This window comes from Ovis aries, chromosome 2, assembly GCF_016772045.2.
Source record: "Ovis aries strain OAR_USU_Benz2616 breed Rambouillet chromosome 2, ARS-UI_Ramb_v3.0, whole genome shotgun sequence".
Lineage (NCBI taxonomy): Eukaryota > Metazoa > Chordata > Mammalia > Artiodactyla > Bovidae > Ovis > Ovis aries.
The window spans coordinates 174,860,230-174,878,172 of NC_056055.1; the positions used below are offsets into that span (position 1 = coordinate 174,860,230).

Consider the following 17,943-nt stretch of genomic DNA (forward strand, 5'->3'; position numbering starts at 1 on the left):
ACCAAAACCTCCACGGTGACTAAAGTAACTACCTCTTTGTGACGACACATCAGCCATGTGCTACTGGAGAAGTCTCAGTTCCAGGACCAAATCATGGGTCCTTATTAAATGGGTCCTTACAATGCCCAGAAATAATACCAAATACCAAATAACCTGAAGAACTATAAATATTTTAACCTTTTCTATTCTCCTCAAATCACCAGTCTCCCTTTTCTACCTCCCCTGGAACCTCCAAACTCATCATTCATAACAGCCTCCTCTTTTAGAGAAAACAGAAGTCATCACATGGGAGATCTCTCATTGCCCTGAAGTCAAACATCTACCACTCTCCTGGCATCCTCACTTCCAGCTGAGATAGAGGAATTGTTCCTCTTCCCCTTGTCCCACCTCCTATCTCTCCCTTATTTAAAAAAAAAAAACTTATACCATCACTCAATCCTTTTCTGTCTTGTATATCAATCTACTTTTTCATGAATCTTTCCCAGTAATTTTTAAATGCACTGAGATATTCTCTTTTTTAAAAAAAGCTTCACTTATTCCTTATTAACTACCACCTGTATTTTTCCTTCTCTCCCATCTTATCTTCTCATTATCTCCAAAAGACAGGAAAGGCAGTGAGGTACAGTGGTTAAGAACATGGATCCTGGCACCACACTACCTCCTTTGAAATACATCATTTAATGACTCTGAGACCATGAGCAGATTACTTCACTTCTTTCTGCCTGAATTTCCCCATAGACAAAAACATTATAACACTGACACTAGTGCTTAGCACAGAGTAAGCACTATATAAAGGTTGGCTATAATCACTTTTATTTTTATTTCTTTACTTTCACTCACTCCTCAGCCCATCCTGACCCCATCACTTCACATGTTTACTAAGAACACCAATGATCTCTATGTTGCTAAATCCAACAATTCTTCAGTTACTATTTTACTTGAAGTCCAGGCAGCAGTTGACAATGTTAACACTTTCTTCTTGGAACATCCTCTTCACTAGTCCAGGGGCATCAATTACCACCTACCTGGCAGTGTCTTCTTCATCTTTATCTGCCCATCTTTATCTTTATCTTTTTCTAGACCCCACAAAGCTAGAGGTTTAAGGGGAGAATGTCTAAATGTCTCAAAGGCATTTTATATGCACTACGTCAAAAACTGATCCAAGATCTTTCTCTCCCTAACCCCCTGCCTTGAATATTCTTCTGTCTCTTCACCTAGCTAACTCCTACTCCTTCCTTAGACTTCAGCTGAAGTATGAGTTTCTCAGAGAAGCCTGAGGTGAATGCCTTCAAAGAAAATTTTAGCACTTGGTACCTCTACTTCACACCTGCAATGAGATGGTAAGTTACACGAGGGTTGGGACCATGTGTCTCCTCACTATCCTATCCCAGGACATGAATGCAGTAACCTCCACAACCCGCTCAGTCGTGCTAGGGCCTAACGGCACTCTTGAAAAGTATAAACTGTGCCACTTTGTGCCAGGTTAAGATTACTAGAATAATTAAAACATGGCAGGGTGCAAAGAAGTCTAGCAGGGGAAATAGTATTTTACCAAGCCTCTAAATTAGTTTCAATCGCAATAAGAGGTTCGTGGATGACAATTTAAAAAAAAAAAAGCTTAAATTGGGGAGATTCATTCATTAGACAACCAACACATATACTGCCTCTAACAATGCAATCAGACCAATTGTGTGGCAATCGGTGCAATTGTGTGGAAGGTTTTGCCATTGGGTTTACACCTCACAGGTTTTATCTTTCCCTGGTGGCTCAGACGGTAAAGCGTCTGCCTACAGTATGGGAGACCCAGGTTCGATCCCTGGGTCAGGAAGATCCTCTGGAGAAGGAAATGGCAACCCATTCCAGTACTCTCGCCTGGAAAATCCCATGGACGCTGGAGCATGGTACACTACAGTCATGGGGTCGCAAAGAGTTGGACACGACTGAGCGACTTCACTTCACTTACACCTCACATATGACTTGGACACCAGTATTCAATCCTACCTCAACAAGCCATCTACCTATAACCCAGCACTCCTGTGTCCCACTACACGGCAGCTTTTTGCTAAGTCTGCCGTGAGTCCAGGCAGTTACACTGCCGCTGGGAAGTACTGACGGAGAAGTTCAAGGGAAGAAAAGTCCTGAGCGTGCGTGTATGTTTTAGCAAACAGTTTGCTCTCAAAGCGAGGAGGAGTAAATAGTGCTGAAAAGAGAACACAGTAGACTTCGCAGGTGGGATATAGGTGAAAAATGAATGAGTGGGAGAGCGTGCCAACTGGCATGCCCGGGACTCTTCCCCTCAGAGTCGATCTCGCGAAACCATAACTAATTCCCGGGGAATTCCCGGAGATTCCCTCTACCTCTAGGCAAAGTCCCGTAGGGGCGGGGCAAGAAAAGGAGACGCCGGCGCGCGGCCTTCAGCCTCCGGGATCTCGGGAGAACTGAGGTTATCGCGATCTTTCCGGAGCCGACACTCCACGCGGAGTCCGAGCTCGTGTGCTCTGAGTGCAGGGAGGGCGGAGACTGTACGGGAGGGAGAAGCCCCTTTGGCCTGCCCTACGGAAGCCTGCGAGGGAGGGTGGTGATCGCTGCCCAGTCCAGTTGTCCAGATGCCCAGCGCCAACGCCAGCCGCAGGAGTCAGGAGAAGCCGCGGGAGATCATGGACGCGGCGGAAGTGGGTTTCCTCCTTCTCCGGGCCTGGAAGAACAGACCCTTGGGCCGGATCGCGCTAGGGGGGGTGGGGTGGGAGAGTAGGGTGAGCGGGGGCCCTGGCCTCTGGATCCCTGGCGGCACTCTGCCTGTAGGCCACGGGCCTGGGGTCCGGGCGCCCGGAGCCTTCAACCGGGCCTCCAGGGCCCTTGCCCGAGCACCTTAGCCAGACCCACCCTGGATCGCATTTCTTACTGGGGCGCCTGGAAGCATGGCTTTCGAGAAGCGTGTCTCAGAGCTGGAGGGCGGGGGAGGGGGGCGCGGAGGGCGTGAAGTACCCACTGCCCCGGAAGTAGGAGCGGCTGGGCCAACCTTAAACCTCGCTGGTTTAGGCACGTATTTCACGTACTCCGTCTCTTTCCCCGGAAATTTTTAATGTCCACTGATAATCGATTTTTGCTCAGCACTCGTGTACCTAATGTTTTTCAAGTAATGACAGTACTTCGTAAAGCGATCTGCCACTATAATGACCGTTTTCCATGTGACAGCTTTAGAGAAAAACTGTCATTTTTATTTCCTTTAAGTAACCCAAGTGAGGTAGGTGGGGAAGTTTGTAGGGAAAGCGTTTGAAATGAAGTGACCGCAAATCGTCTATGTAATTCATAATACCCTGTAGTCCATCAGTGCTTTTCAGAAATGAATGCTTGAAACCTTTCTACAAGTGATGTGTGCTCCTAGTGAAACTGAGATTTCTACCTGGCTGCTAATTTTTCTGTTGAGGAGACATGAATTTGTGATAATCTGCATAAGGAATAGATCATTTTAAAAACATTGGATGGAATAGGGTTGCTGAAATATGAACAGTACTAAAAAGTGACCCCCTTTTTTCTTTTCACATGCTGTAACCTTTTTATGCTGCCCTCCTACTACATTTTGTTACTGTATCTTTATAGTAGGACTGGGGTTATCTTTGTCTTTAAGGTGTATTTTTTTTTAATTCGGAAAAAAATTGTTCAGTAAGCACCTTAACATGTTGTCTGGTTTGTTTTGGTATAAATACAGAATCTAATATCTTCCAAATCTAAAGGAGAGGATTCCAACAGATAACTGTAGTGACAGAAACGAATTGTTTTATTCACATCCTAAATTACCTTGAAAGAAATCATTTTTATGTATTGATCTGATTAAGTATGTAAACTAGCAGTGTGCCTTTGCAAATAGTGTAGGTCTATAGATTATACACAGTTGACATTGTGGCAGAGTTATGTCACTTTATAGCTGGAAGGATCTTAAGAGATCATTTTCTCGGTAAAGTGAGATTAAAATAAAAGACTGCTTACCAATTTAATAAGTATAGTTTGTTAATAATAGTCTGGACTCTAGGCCTCTTTTTTCCTGTTCCTGGCTTAAAATCTGTAATAAGAATTTTGGTGTCATATTGTCAGTATTGAAGCACTTGCAACCTGATATCATGAAGACGGTTTTAGAACAGGAAGCTGGCAAAAGTTTTGATGATATTTTACAAAAGGAAAGTTGTAGTTAGCTTTTATCCAACATCTCTGATTTCTAAAAACTGGACATCTGGTGCTCAGAAAGCTTATCCCTAACTGTTGGTTCTCTTTGAACATCTCTTCCTGTAATAGGAAGTTAATAAAACTGTGGTATCTCATCATTTTCCCTTCAAAAAGAGGAAATTTATAACCCTGCTTTGAAGTAGTTTAATCTCTTTTTGAAGAAAGTAGTTAAGATGTGTTGTACATGTGTGTAAATTTTATTTGAGAATGCTGTTCTGTATGGTATATCAATCCAGGAGTGGTGATCTTCAAAATAAATTATCCAGAAGCTGGGTGCTTATCCTTTTTCTATGGAGTGCATATTAAGTGATATGACATATTTCCACCGTTTAAAACTACTAGTTTGAATTAATAAAATAGTCCTGAAAGTTAAAATGAATTCATCTTTTTCTGTTGTGTTTCTGTGTTTATTAATACTATGCTATTAGTGTTTAAATAAAAAGTCATAATGTAAAAACTTTTTTTGTAGGATTATGCAAAAGAAAGATACGGAGTATCTTCAATGATACAATCACAAGAAAAACCAGGTTAGTAGTTATGTGATAATTTTAAAAGGCTTTTTTTACTTTCTAATTCCAGGAAAGCTCTTCGTAAACTTTTAAGTAAGGCTGACACAACTGAAAACATAACTCTGAAGGCGTAATTCTGGAAAACTTAAATGGCAAACTTATGCCATCGTTGTTGTTTAGTTGCTAAGTCACGTCTGACTCTGTGACCCCATGGACTGTAGCCGGCCAGACTCCTCTGTCCATGTGATTTCCCAGGCAAGAATGGAGTGGGTTGCCATTTCCTTCTCCAGGGGATCTTCCCAACCCAGGGATGGAACACACATCTCCTGCTTGGCAGGCAGATTCTTTACTACTGAGCCACCTTGAAAGTCCAAGCATATGCCATAACTCTGTGCAGACATTATCAATTTAGGGTCCCTAATCTAGAAAAGGATGGATTTCCCTGGTGGCTCAGATGGTAAAGCATCTGTCTGCAATGTGGAAGACATTGTAGAAAAGGAAGAAAATACATTAAATTAGTATATTTTAAGCAGTAAATTATATTAGAAAGATATCCCTAAGTGATCATGTAAAAAGACTTGACTCTGGCCTAGGAGATAAAAGATAGTTAATAGTAGCTGCTTTCTTCATATGCAGCCTTTTTTGCATGCCTCATGAAGCTACCTCTTTTAGTACCCTCCTTGACTTATATAAATATTTCTTTGAAAATGATTTAATTGTTTCTCTCAGACCTGTGACAACCCAAATTAATGTCTTTCAAGCTTTGGTACACCTGCAGACCTTTAGGTTCTGGCCCATTGGAAGCACCAAGTACTGCTAATATATATGCCTGCCTGTGAATTTTATGCTTTGAAAACAATATACCCCAGGTCAGTTTTAATTGTTATTTTAGATTTAACTCAATGCATGGTCACAACATCACTTTTCCTCCCCAACTTTGTTGGGAAAATGTGCAATTAAAGACCAAAATAGGTTGCTGAGAATAAACCATTTCCAAAATTATCTTTTGTGAAGTAAAATAATTGAGTATAAATTGGGATAGAAGCAATATGCTATAGGAGAGGACTACAACCCCTGCCAGGAAGAGCAGAAGAGGTCATGTGAGACTTTTTCTCAGCTTATCTATCTTCCTGAACTCCACTTCCTTGAGCTCTGACATCAAAAATCTTACTGGAGTTTGACTTCCACGTAAGCCTCAGTCACCCTTTGCCACAATTATTGTTCCCATTTAGCTATCAAATCCAGACTACTGTTATAACAGTAACTATAACAGTTATAAGCTTTCCTTACCAAAAGAAAGTTTATGTCATCTGATTACACTAAATAACAGCAAAATTCTACCCTTGATTTTAACCTCTGTTAAAATCAGAAAATTTTGTTCAACATAAAGTTATCTGTCTGCTTCCATTTCTCCAAAATTCTTTTATTCTAATATGAATGACTTAACTGTGGAGGTAGTAGGTTTTCAAGTGGAAACCCTACTGCCACTAATCTTTGCCTTAGCCACTCATATTGGTGGGAGTGTGACAGGCACCTCAGCTGTTTGTGAATACATTAAAGGTTGAGAACGCCTATGCTAGTTGATTGGAATGCCACATGAAAGAAGGGCCATCATTCTTTCTTTTCCAAAGTACTATTAAAATTACTGTAATCACGATGCTTACTTATAAGTCTTATTCTTTTAGACTTATTGTTTTGTTTTGAATTTTGATTGTCTAGTAAGTTTGGAGAAGGCAATGGCACCCCACACCAGTACTCTTGCCTGGAAAATCCCATGGGCGGAGGAGCCTGGTGGGCAGCAGTCCATGGGGTTGCTAGGAGTCGGACACGACTGAGCAAATTCACTTTCACTTTTCACTTTCATGCACTGGAGAAGGAAATGGCACCCCACTCCAGTGTTCTTGCCTGGAGAATCCCAGGGACGGGGGAACCTGGTGGGCTGCGGTCTCTGGGGTCGCACAGAGTCAGACACGACTGAAGTGACTTAGCAGCAGCAGCAGCTCTTTCAATCTTGGCATTTTCAGATCTGTCTTTTAAAATATTATGCTACTATGTTTGTCTTTTCTCTTTCACACTTCCTTTCTTCTGAGTTTACACAGCAGACTTGGAAGTTAGCTTAATTTCTAAGGTCCATGTACAGAGTTTTACAGAAAGTCTCTTGTGATGAGTAGTGCTTGAAAATTTCACATTCATTCTCTATGCTTCTGGCAATGAGAACCATGGTATTCTCCTGTAAAGCAAATTCTCTCTAAGCTGCATCTTTACTTCAAGAGATAAATTATGTAAATACATGTAGGCAAAGTAGGTGAAATATATTTATAATTTGATTTTATTATAATATCCCCCACCTAAATACCCTAAGTATTTTTAGTATTAGGGTAACTAGGTTTTACAGCATGTGATGTTGACATATTTGGTTACAGTCAGGCCACATAACCATTGAGACTTGAGATTTTTTATTATTTGTGATGTTGTGGTATCGTCCTATTGGAATATTTTTAATTAATGCTTATATCTTTTTCTTTAATACTGAAGTTATTTCATATTTAGAACAATATCAAAATAATTTCTGGATCATGATTGCCTTGTATCACTATCTTCACACCATAGTTTTTTCAGTTTTCCTGTTTGGGGGACTCTAGTACTTTGCTATTAGTATTGGGGGGCATAATTGTTGGGTCTCACTTGTAGTCAGAAGGGGAATTTATTGGTTCATGTAACAGTAGGAAACAAAGTATAAGATGGCATATGCCATGATAGGATTTAGAAGTTGGAGAATTATTGGTGGGGCTTTCAGTCTCTACTTCCTGGCTCTGCTTCCACTGAGCTATTGACTTCATTCTCCCATACTGCAAATTCAGGTAGTAGGAAAGATGGCAGTCAATACTATCTCAGCCCAGTGACCTGGAGGAAGACAGCTTCATTCCCATTATCTGTATATTACATACCAGAAAAGGACTTTCTAGTTGAATACAGTCACTGTATCCTGGGGAGTGGGGTGCTATGACTGTCCAGGCCTGGCAAAGTGTCCCCTCATGTAGCTAGCTGACTTATATACTGTGACAGGCAAGCAAAAATACCATGTCCACTCAGGCAGAGGCAGGTGAAGACAGGCTGTGTTTGGCTTTATAAGTCATTGAAATGTTCAGGAGGTTTGCATTTTGAAATTATATTGACTCCACTGTAGATTGAATTATCAAGGGATTGCCAGTTAGAATGCTTTTGCTCTCATTTAGGCAAGATATAGTATGTTGGTTTAGAATGGTGGCAGTGAAGATGAAAGAGAATTGGATAGATTTTAGAGATATATTTAGGATATTCATAAAACTTGAGGCAAATTGCACACAGAAGGTGATAGAGAAGGTGTTAACCCTTGTACAACATGTGTAGGAATGTAAATTGGTTCTAGCCACTATGGAAAACAATACAGGGGTTCCTCAAAAAATTAAGAATAGAACTACCACGTAATACAGCAGTTCCACTTCTGGGTGTTTATCTGAAGAGTATGAAAGTACTAATCAAAGTATATGGGCACCCTTATGTTACCACAGCATTTTTTCCAGTAGCCAAAATATGAAAACACGCTAAGTGCCTGTCGATAGATAAATAGATAAAGAAGATGTGGTATATATGTGTGCCATTAAGAAAGATGAAATCTTCCCTTTTGCAACAACATGGATGGAATACAAAAATTAATAAATGAGCAAACCAAACAACAAAACATAGAGCAGAGTAGTGGTTACTAGAGGGGGAGGAGCATGAGGGGAGGGTGAAATGGGTAACAGGGTCAAATCTATGGTAATGTTTGGAAACTAAACTTTTGGTATTGAGCATGCTGTTAAGTATATATAAGCTGAAATATAATGTTAAACATATGAAGCGTATGATGTTATAAACCAATAAAAAAGAGTGTTGCTAGAGATGAGAATCATTTAAGATAATATCAAGTACTTATGTTAGCTATCAAAGTAATTTTGATCTTGATGTCTTTGTAAATTCTGAATTACAGAATTGTTTCACTTTTCTGCTACAGATCGAGTTTTGGTTCGAATTAGTGATTTGACGGTGCAAAAAGCTGGTGAAGTTGTTTGGGTGCGTGCAAGGGTTCATACAAGCAGAGCTAAAGGTAAGATCGATTAGATGGTTACGGGTCTTTTGGTAATCACTGAGTTTTTCTTTTGCAAATTTCTCACAAGGCAAGGCAGATCTTTAAAAACAAAATAGAAACACCTGTTTTCCTTCTTAAATCAATGTAAAATATTCAGTTCAGTTCAGTCGCTCAGTCGTGTCCGACTCTTTGCAGCCCCATGAATTGCAGCATGGCAGGCCTCCCTGTCCATCACCAACTCCCAGAGTTCATCCAAACTCATGTTCATCGAGTCAGTGATGTCATCCAGTCATCTCATCCTCTGTCGTCCCCTTCTCCTGCCCCCAATCCCTCCCAGCATCAGGGTCTTTTCCAATGAGTGGACTCTTCGCATGAGGTGGCCAAAGTATTGGAGTTTCAGCTTCAGCATCAGTCCTTCCAGTGAACACCCAGGACTGGTCTCCTTTAGGATGGACTGGTCGGATCTCCTTGCAGTCCAAAGGACTCTCAAGAGTCTTCTCCAACACCACAGTTCAAAAGCATCAGTTCTTCAGCGCTCAGCTTTCTTCACAGTCCAACCCTCACATCCATACATGACCGCTGGAAAAACCATAGCCTTGACTAGACAAACCTTTGTTGGCAAAGTAATGTCTCTGCTTTTGAATATGCTATCTAGGTTGATCATAACTTTTCTTCCAAGGAGTAAGCGTCTTTTAATTTCATGGCTGCAATCACCATCGCAGTGAAAAGTTATACCCACATCTTACCCAAAAAGTTATACCCACATCTCATTAAGCCTTTAGATCTAACTACCAACTTACAGGAAAGTTGTAGGACATGTTAAACGACAATGGGGATACAGGCAGTAAAATTTAGACTGTAGTAAACTACCAGGCAAAAAAGGTCTGATCTCTTCAAGAAATAAATTGAACCAGGAGGAGGAGCCCATGGATTAAAACAGATACATCTCTCAACTAATCACTTATTTAGATCCTAATTTAAATATATAGTTGAAAAGGCACTGAGACTGTTGAATATTTGAACACTGACTAGATATTTGGTGTTAAAAAATTGTTCATTTTTTTTGAAGTTGGGATAATACTGTCGTAATGTTACTTTTAAAAAGATATCTCTTATGGATCCATACCGAATTATATATGGATGAAATAATAGAGAGTTTGCAGGAGTTTGCTTCAAAATAGTACAGAAATTGAGGGATAAGGCTGAAACAAATGGCCATGAATTGATAATCATTGAGGTACATGAGGATTATAGGTAGGCATTGATATCATTTACAAATAATCATTTTGTCCTTCTCTTTCAAATGTTTATCTCATTTCTTGTTTCTCTCTGCAATAATTAGTAGATTGCCCAGTTTTGCAAGGATTCTCACAATGAAGAATTTTTCAAACACTAGAGGTATAAACTTCTGCTGAGTTATTTCATGTCTTTAGGTGTTCTGCATTCAGTGTTACTAGGAAACAGTACCAAAGTTTAAAAAGTAGGTTAGAAGAAGTTTTCATCTAGTCTGAGTTTTCTGTTATCAGGAATAGGTGTTAAATTCTATCATTCCTTTTCCAGAAAAAATTTTCCCGCAAAATATCATTGTATTGAGCATACTTATATGGAGATTCGGTGTACTCTCCTGTTTGTTTTTTGTTTGTTGGATATAATCAGTTGATCTTCATTATTCGCAGATTGTGTATTTGCAAATTCACCTATTGTAACATGTATTTGTAGCTCCAAAATCAACACTTGGAGTGCTTTCACTGTCATTCACAGATGTACCCAGATATTCACATGAACAGTGGTGAGAAATTTGAGTCTCCTAATACAACATTTTCAGCTGAGGTTAAACACAGTGAAGCTCTGCCTTGTATCAGCTCTCACAAACAAGTATCCTCTTTGCAATCTATTTAATGCTACATTCTTCACAGTTTTCTGCTTTATTTTGTTAATTTAACTGTTTAAAATTGCCCCTGAAGCACAGTGCTGCAGTGTTCTTTGGTATTCCTAAATAAAGGAGTGCCCGTAATATATATTATGGAGAAAATATGAATTGTTAATAGCTAAGTTTTGTCCCAGCATGAGTTATAGTGTTTTGGGGCATGAGTTTTATGTTAATGAATCAATAATATATCCTAAATAAGGTGTCTTTAAACAGAAATACACACAACAGATTTATGTATTTTTGGACTAATAAAAATACCGTGACCAGACGTGCACAGAAACCTCACTCTATATTTCCCCTAGGAGCAGTGGTTCAGTACTTGCTAATTCAAGAATACTGGAGTGGGTTGCAATTTCCTTCTCCAGAAGATCTTCCTGACCAAGGGATCAAACCCACCTCTCCTGCATTGACAGGTGTATTTTTACCACTGAGTCACGAGAGAAACCCTTAGAATTTTTAATACCAAGTCAAAACCTCAACTTATATCCATATAAGAATACTTCAGAGAAAATAATAAATGGAAAGTATTTTAAAACATATAGGTCTTTGTGGTTTATTCCATAATTGATTAACATAAGCAGTGAAGGAAGATGTTAATGTTGGGTGCTAGGAAGTGAAAATACATCATCTAATAAATTCGAGAGCTTGGCAAGCTAAAGGACAGTAGGAATAGATGAAAACATAAAATTGCCTCACATCTTTGATAACTGGTTCTTCCACCAAGGCTTACTTCTTTATTGAGCCATCACTGATGTGGAGATAAGAGTAAACCTTTGTCTTGACTATGTACCATGTTTGTTCTTCATGGAAGAAAGGAAGGTTTCCAACTTTACACTTTTGTAAAACAGTCCTCTTGTGTAAATTTAAGAATCTGCTTCTTCTAAAAACTTGAAAATAAAAGTGCAACACAAATTTTTAACTGCTGAGGACTTAAAATATTTAAAAATAGTAAATTCATTTTGCTGTTTTGAACATTGGCTTTCCTTTCTATAGACTCACTTCTGACTGGGGCATTCCATGAAGAAAGATAAATTGTTCAGTCACTCAGTCATCTCTTGACTCTTTGCAACCCCATGGACTACAGCATTCCAGGCTTCCCTCTCCCTTCTCTATCTCCCAGTTTCCTCAGACATATCTATTGAGTCATGACGCCATCCAACCATCTCATCCTCCATTGTTCCCTTCTCCTCCTGCCTTCAGTCTTTCCCAGCATTAGGGTCATATATAGCAATTGATAAATCTGTCATATAAAGTTCTTGTACTAACTTAAGTAATGAGAACTCTTTGGTAAACTGAGAAATTATCTAATTGCTTCTTAGAATAAAAAATAATATATTGCTATAGTAAAAATTAACATCCTATAGTTCAGAAATACATAAAGTGAAAAATAGAGCTACACTATGATCCAGCAATCCCACTCCTGGGCATGTATCCAGAAAAGACAAAAACTAGTTCATAAAGATAGATGCACGCACCCCATTGTTCATAAGCAGCTCTGTTTACAATAAGTAAGACATGGAAGCAGCCTAAGCGGCCATCACCAGATGAATGGATAAAGGTGTGCCGTGTATCTACCTATCTGTTTTATCTATCTCCCCGTCTGTATTTTGCTGTACACCTGAAATTAACACAGTGTTGTAAATCAACTATTCTTCAGTTTTTAAAAAGGAAGAAAAATATAAATATCACAAATCAGGCTCCAGTCTATTCCTCTCCCCGCCCCCAAAAATAACCAGTGTTGTTTCTTGTGTATTCTCTCAGGAAGAAAAATGCATTTACAAGTATGAGCATATCCTTTGTTTTTAAATTTATATAAAAGGAGTCACACACACTGCCCCTTATAATCACTCACCGGTATCTATAGGAAAATGCCTTTTAGGACATTGAACTGAGCAGATCACACTGTGCAGTGTATCACTGACCAGAGTCAAAGAAACAACAATTTAGTTTACTAACACCTTTCAAGAACTTGGTATCAAAAGCACTTGATAAGACGGGGTCTGAGAGGACAGCTCTGTTTACCAGGAAACCAGTACTGATTTTTTAAGTCTTTTAAAAATCTTTTTGAATGTACCATAAAGGTTCTAATATTTGAAAGTGCGTTGAACACAGAAAACTTGGGACCATAGCATTAGAGTCACATGTAGATCTGTGCTACTAGTGAAAATTACATAAATATGGGGTGATGTTAAACCTCATTTCTTTAATTTAAATAATGCTATTATGAACACCTTTGTCAGTAAGACGTTCCCTATTTAATTTTCTTAACATACATTCTAAGAAACATATTTTTTGAATCAGAACATTTTAAGCCCATTGCCAAATTTATCTCTGAAAGCATTGTACAAGCCTGTCTTGCTATTGACAAGTTATGAAAGAACGGTTTTCACTTAATTCTTCCGAGCATTGAATAATAGTGTATATTTTTAAATTTATTCTAGTATGAGAGGTATGTGTCATAATCAGTATTTGTTTCAACTTATATTAGTTTCATTTACAGTAACATTTTTCTCCTTATGTTCAGTCGCTCAGTCGTGTCCAACTCTTTGCAACCCCATGAACTGCAGCATACCAGGCCTCCCTGTCCATCACCAACTCCCAGAGTCCACCCAAACCCAAGTCCATCGAGTCAATGATGCCATCCAACCATCTCATCCTCTTTCGTCCCTTTTTCCTCCTGCCCTCAATCTTTCCCAGCATCAGGGTCTTGTCCAATAAGTCAGCTCTTCGCATCAGGTGGCCAAAGTATTGGAGTTTCAGCTTTAGCATCAGTCCTTCCAATGAACACCCAGGACTGATCTCCTTTAGGATGGACTGGTTGGATTTCCTTGCAGTCCAAGGGACTCTCAAGAGTCTTCTCCCAACACTACAGTTCAAAAGCATCAATTCTTCGGCACTCAGCCTTCTTCACAGTCCAACTCTCACAACCATACATGACCACTCTAAAAACCACAGCCTTGACTAGACAGACCTTTGTTGACAAAGTAATGTCTCTGCTTTTTAATATGCTATCTAGATTGGTCATGACTTTCCTTCCAAGGAGTAAGCATCTTTTAATTTCATGGCTGCAGTCGCCATCTGCAGTGATTTTGGAGCCCAGAAAAATAAAGTCAGCCACTGTTTCCACTCTTTCCCCATCTATTTCCTGTGAATACTTACTAGGGTGTTTTTCTTTTAGATTATTTGTTCTAGTCCACTACCCATTGGGATCTCAGTGTTCTTTACTTACACATCTTTAAGATCTTTATGTATTAAAGATATTAACTCATATAGGTTATATGTCATTCAGTAGATATTTTTCCCAGAGTGGTTTTTTTTATTTTTATGCATAGGCATTCTATAATTTTCAAACTTAGAAAGTCCTCCCCTTTTCTATTGTATAGTTTAACATTCAGTTCCATTTTTTTATTACTCAGTTTTTTAATTACCTCCTGAATTCCACTAGAATTGAAATCTCTTTGCTCTAATAGGACATCGTCTCAGTTCTTTTTTATGCTGCATTGATCTGCCTGTTTCTGTACATTTTTACTTACTGTGGGTTTATAATATGCTGATGGTATTGGTCTTGGACATCCCGGGTGGCGCTAGTTGTAAAGAGCCCACCTGCCGATGCAGGAGACCTAAGAGGCAAGGGTTCGATCCCTGGGTTGGGAAGATCCCCTGGAGAAGGGCATGGCAACCCACTCCAGTATTCTTACCTGGAGAATCCCATGGACAAAGGAGCCTGGTGGGCTACAGTTCATGGAGTCTCAAAGAGTCAGACACGACTGAAGCGACTCAGCATACATTGGTCTCACTTCCCCTTTCCTTTCATCTATTGGCTTTTTTTAAAAACAACATTTAAATTTTAAAATTACATAGAGTAAATACATTAAACATTAAAAGAGAACAGTGAACATTCTTTGCTTCACTCATAATCATTGATTTCATGATTTCTGTTTTCTAGCAGGCATGTTGGAGAAGGCAGTGGCACCCCACTCCAGTATTCTTGCCTGGAAAATCCCATGGACGGAGGAGCCTGGTGGGCTGCAGTCCATGGGGTCGCTAGGAGTTGGACATGACTGAGCGACTTCACTTTCACTTTTCACTTTCATGCATTGGGGAAGGAAATGGCAACCCACTCCAGTATTCTTGCCTGGAGAATCCCAGGGATGGGGGAGCCTCGTGGGCTTCCGTCTCTGGGGTCGTACAGAGTCGGACACGACGGAAGTGACTTAGCAGCAGCAGGCATGTTAGCTCTTAGAAGTGTGTTTGCTTCTGTGTGCTCCTAAGTACATAGTTCTGATTATCTCCTATGTTGAATCTGGAACATGGCCACAATTTTCTTTTAACCCTTACCTTTCTTCTGTACCTTCATCTTTGACTTTATTGGTCTCTTAAAACTTATTTTTTCTGATTAAAAAAAATAGTACATGCTTATTGTAGAAAGTTCATAAAATATGAAGAACAGAATAATTCTCCATGATTTCACCATTAGTAGCCACATTTTTTGGTGTTTTTCTTCCTATACAATTTCATATTTTGGTGGGTTTTTTTATGCAGTCAGTTTTAATATCTCTTAAAATTATGATTGGCTTTATCACTTTGTTCACATAACAGTCTGTCATGAGTGTCTAACAAATACGTCCCACACCCACCATAGTTTTTGGACATGGTGATCCAGCTGTGAAATAGAAATGGTCATGCAGTGCACGCATGCTGTCATGCCCGACTCTGCGATCCATGGACTAGAACCTGCCAGGCTCCTCTGTCCATGGAAGTTTCCAGGCAAGAATACTGGAGTGGGTTGCCATTTCCTGCTTCATGGGATCTTTCCGACCCAGGGATCACACCTGCGTCTTTTGCATCTCCTGCATTGGCACACAGGTTCTTCACCACTGGTGCCACCTGGGAAGCCGGTTTTCATAGTCCTCAAATAAGTAGGCAGTGGCAGTAGTGCTATTAGTAACAATAATAACAGTTAAAAGCTAGTAATACTGGTTTACAGTTAACATTAATTGGGTGTTCATCACAATTATAAACTTATTATAAAATCCTCAAGAGTATAGATGAAAATTCAAGAAAACCCCATGAGTAATATGCTGTTATTTTCTTCATTTTGCAGATGAATAACTGAGACATAATTAATATTCTGGTAGGCCTCTTATAGGAAGTAACGGGCTATGATCCCATATCTTTTGATTTAAAAGCTTTTACTCTTTACCAAACCCTTATACTACATGTCACCCCCTAGTGCTAACCTAAAGACATGGTCACGCTTTGTAAGTACTCTGGAGCTCTCTGTTCTCTCCCAGGGTTTTTGTCTGGCATTGCAGTTCATCCTAAGATTGCTTTGTAGTGCAGCCAGGTCAGTGCTGCCACTGTCTGCACTATTAGAGCAGCTAAAATGCTTACTAAGGCATGCACGTTACCTTCTATTTCCTGTTAACATTCTGTTCTGAGTGGGCCAACATCTGGCTATAATTTCAGTAGTTCTTGGGATAATGTCATTTGCTTCATCTGCAGATTTCTCTAGAGTAAAAATCTTTATCAATTCAGCGTCTTAAAAATCCCTTTGAATTTGTACAGCTCACGTAATTTTCTAAGATTTTGCTTAGAGCTTCCCTTGAAGTCCATTGGCTAAGAATCTACCTGCCAATGCAGGGAACACAGGTTCAGTTCCTAGCCCAGGAAGATCCCACATGCAGCCAAGCAACTAAGTCTGTGTGCCACTACTGAAGCTGCACTCTGGAGCCCACACACCTAGAATCCATGCTCTGCAACAAGAGAAGCCACCACAATGAGAAGCCTGCACACTGCAACAGAGTAGCCTCCTCTCACCACAACTTGACAAAGAAAACCTGCAGTGACAAAGACCCAGTGCAGCCAAAAATAAATAATTTTTTAAAAGAGAGACATTTTACTTAGCAACTGGATCATACTCCAAAGGAAAGGGGAAATGGTATCTATGTAGTGTAAAAATATGTCAATCATACATGATTTGGAAGTCCATAGATTGTGTCTGTGTTGGCACTCTGCAGCCTATTTTTTAACATCATGATTGCTGTCAGGTTTGCATTTCAAAACTGTATGTTGAAAGTATTAACTACAACATCTTGCATCTTTTGCTTTTTTAGGGGAGGGAGGGAGGGGCAAAGCTAATTCTCGGTGTAAAAGATAATTCTCATTTTAAAAAGCCCCCAAAATCTTTTGATGTTTTGAAAGACAGTCTGATAAGAAAAGTGGTCTGGAAAAGATTTAACTTGTTTTGTGAGGAAGTAGTGTCCCAAAATGTGATCAGAGACTTGTAAAAAGAATCTTTTTAGAAAAAACAAGTTGCCACAAGGATAGTGACTGGATCTATTATGAGTATCTTTCAAAAGGTTGATAATATGGAATGACAGTTCCTTATGAAAGAAGAATCACGAGGCTCAGAATTATGCAGAAATAATACTCGTTTTAGGGCATAAAGAGAATGATCTTTTATAGACAAAGTGAATTATTGGGGGTTTAAAAAAAAGTGTAACAATTATATAGGATGAAAGATTAGGAAGATCATAAAAAATGAGTAAAATAGAACATGAGATAAGCTAGTCTGTTATTCTAAATGCTCTTTAAAATGTACTTTGGAAGGAAATGAAAGGAACCCCCTGCAAAGAACATTTATGTTCCTGTGACTAAGCTCAGTATTAGTGCTTTCATGGTTGCATCATTTGAGCCTCCTGTGATGGTTAGCACAGTACCTTTGCCTATAGAATATACTAACTTTTGAATGAATGGTGAAAATGATCTGAAGTTATTTGAAATTTGTTTAGTAAGTACATACAATGACAAAATAATTCTCTTGATAAATAATGTTTTTTGAAATTGATGATTTGCCTACATCCTCAATAACATTTTAAAAACACAGGAGGAACTTGGGTTTCTTTGAAGCCTGCAAATTGAGTATGAGTATTTTGGCTGTCATTTTTCTTCTTTGCAAAACCTGAACTAGCATGTTGTAAAACTAGCATGTCCTTAATACACTTGTATACTTTTTGTCTTTTTCAGGAAAGCAGTGTTTCTTAGTCCTACGACAGCAGCAGTTTAATGTCCAGGCTCTTGTGGCAGTAGGAGACCATGCAAGCAAGCAGATGGTTAAATTTGCTGCCAAGTAAGTAAGCAATTATGTCCTGTTGTCAGAATAAACAATGGTG

The 17,943-nt window shown here is 39.3% G+C and overlaps 1 protein-coding gene across 1 annotated transcript in view; it reads left to right on the forward strand.

Annotated features, from left to right (window-relative positions):
• Positions 1-2,565: 2,565 nt before the first annotated feature.
• The window catches only part of DARS1 (aspartyl-tRNA synthetase 1), a gene marked incomplete at its 5' end in the record, with an annotated part of 62,473 nt that continues 47,095 nt past the window's right edge, over positions 2,566-17,943 (forward strand). The window contains 4 exon segments of the mRNA NM_001161887.1: positions 2,566-2,672; positions 4,691-4,748; positions 8,764-8,856; positions 17,798-17,900. Of these exon segments, the coding sequence (NP_001155359.1) occupies positions 2,607-2,672; positions 4,691-4,748; positions 8,764-8,856; positions 17,798-17,900 (320 nt within the window).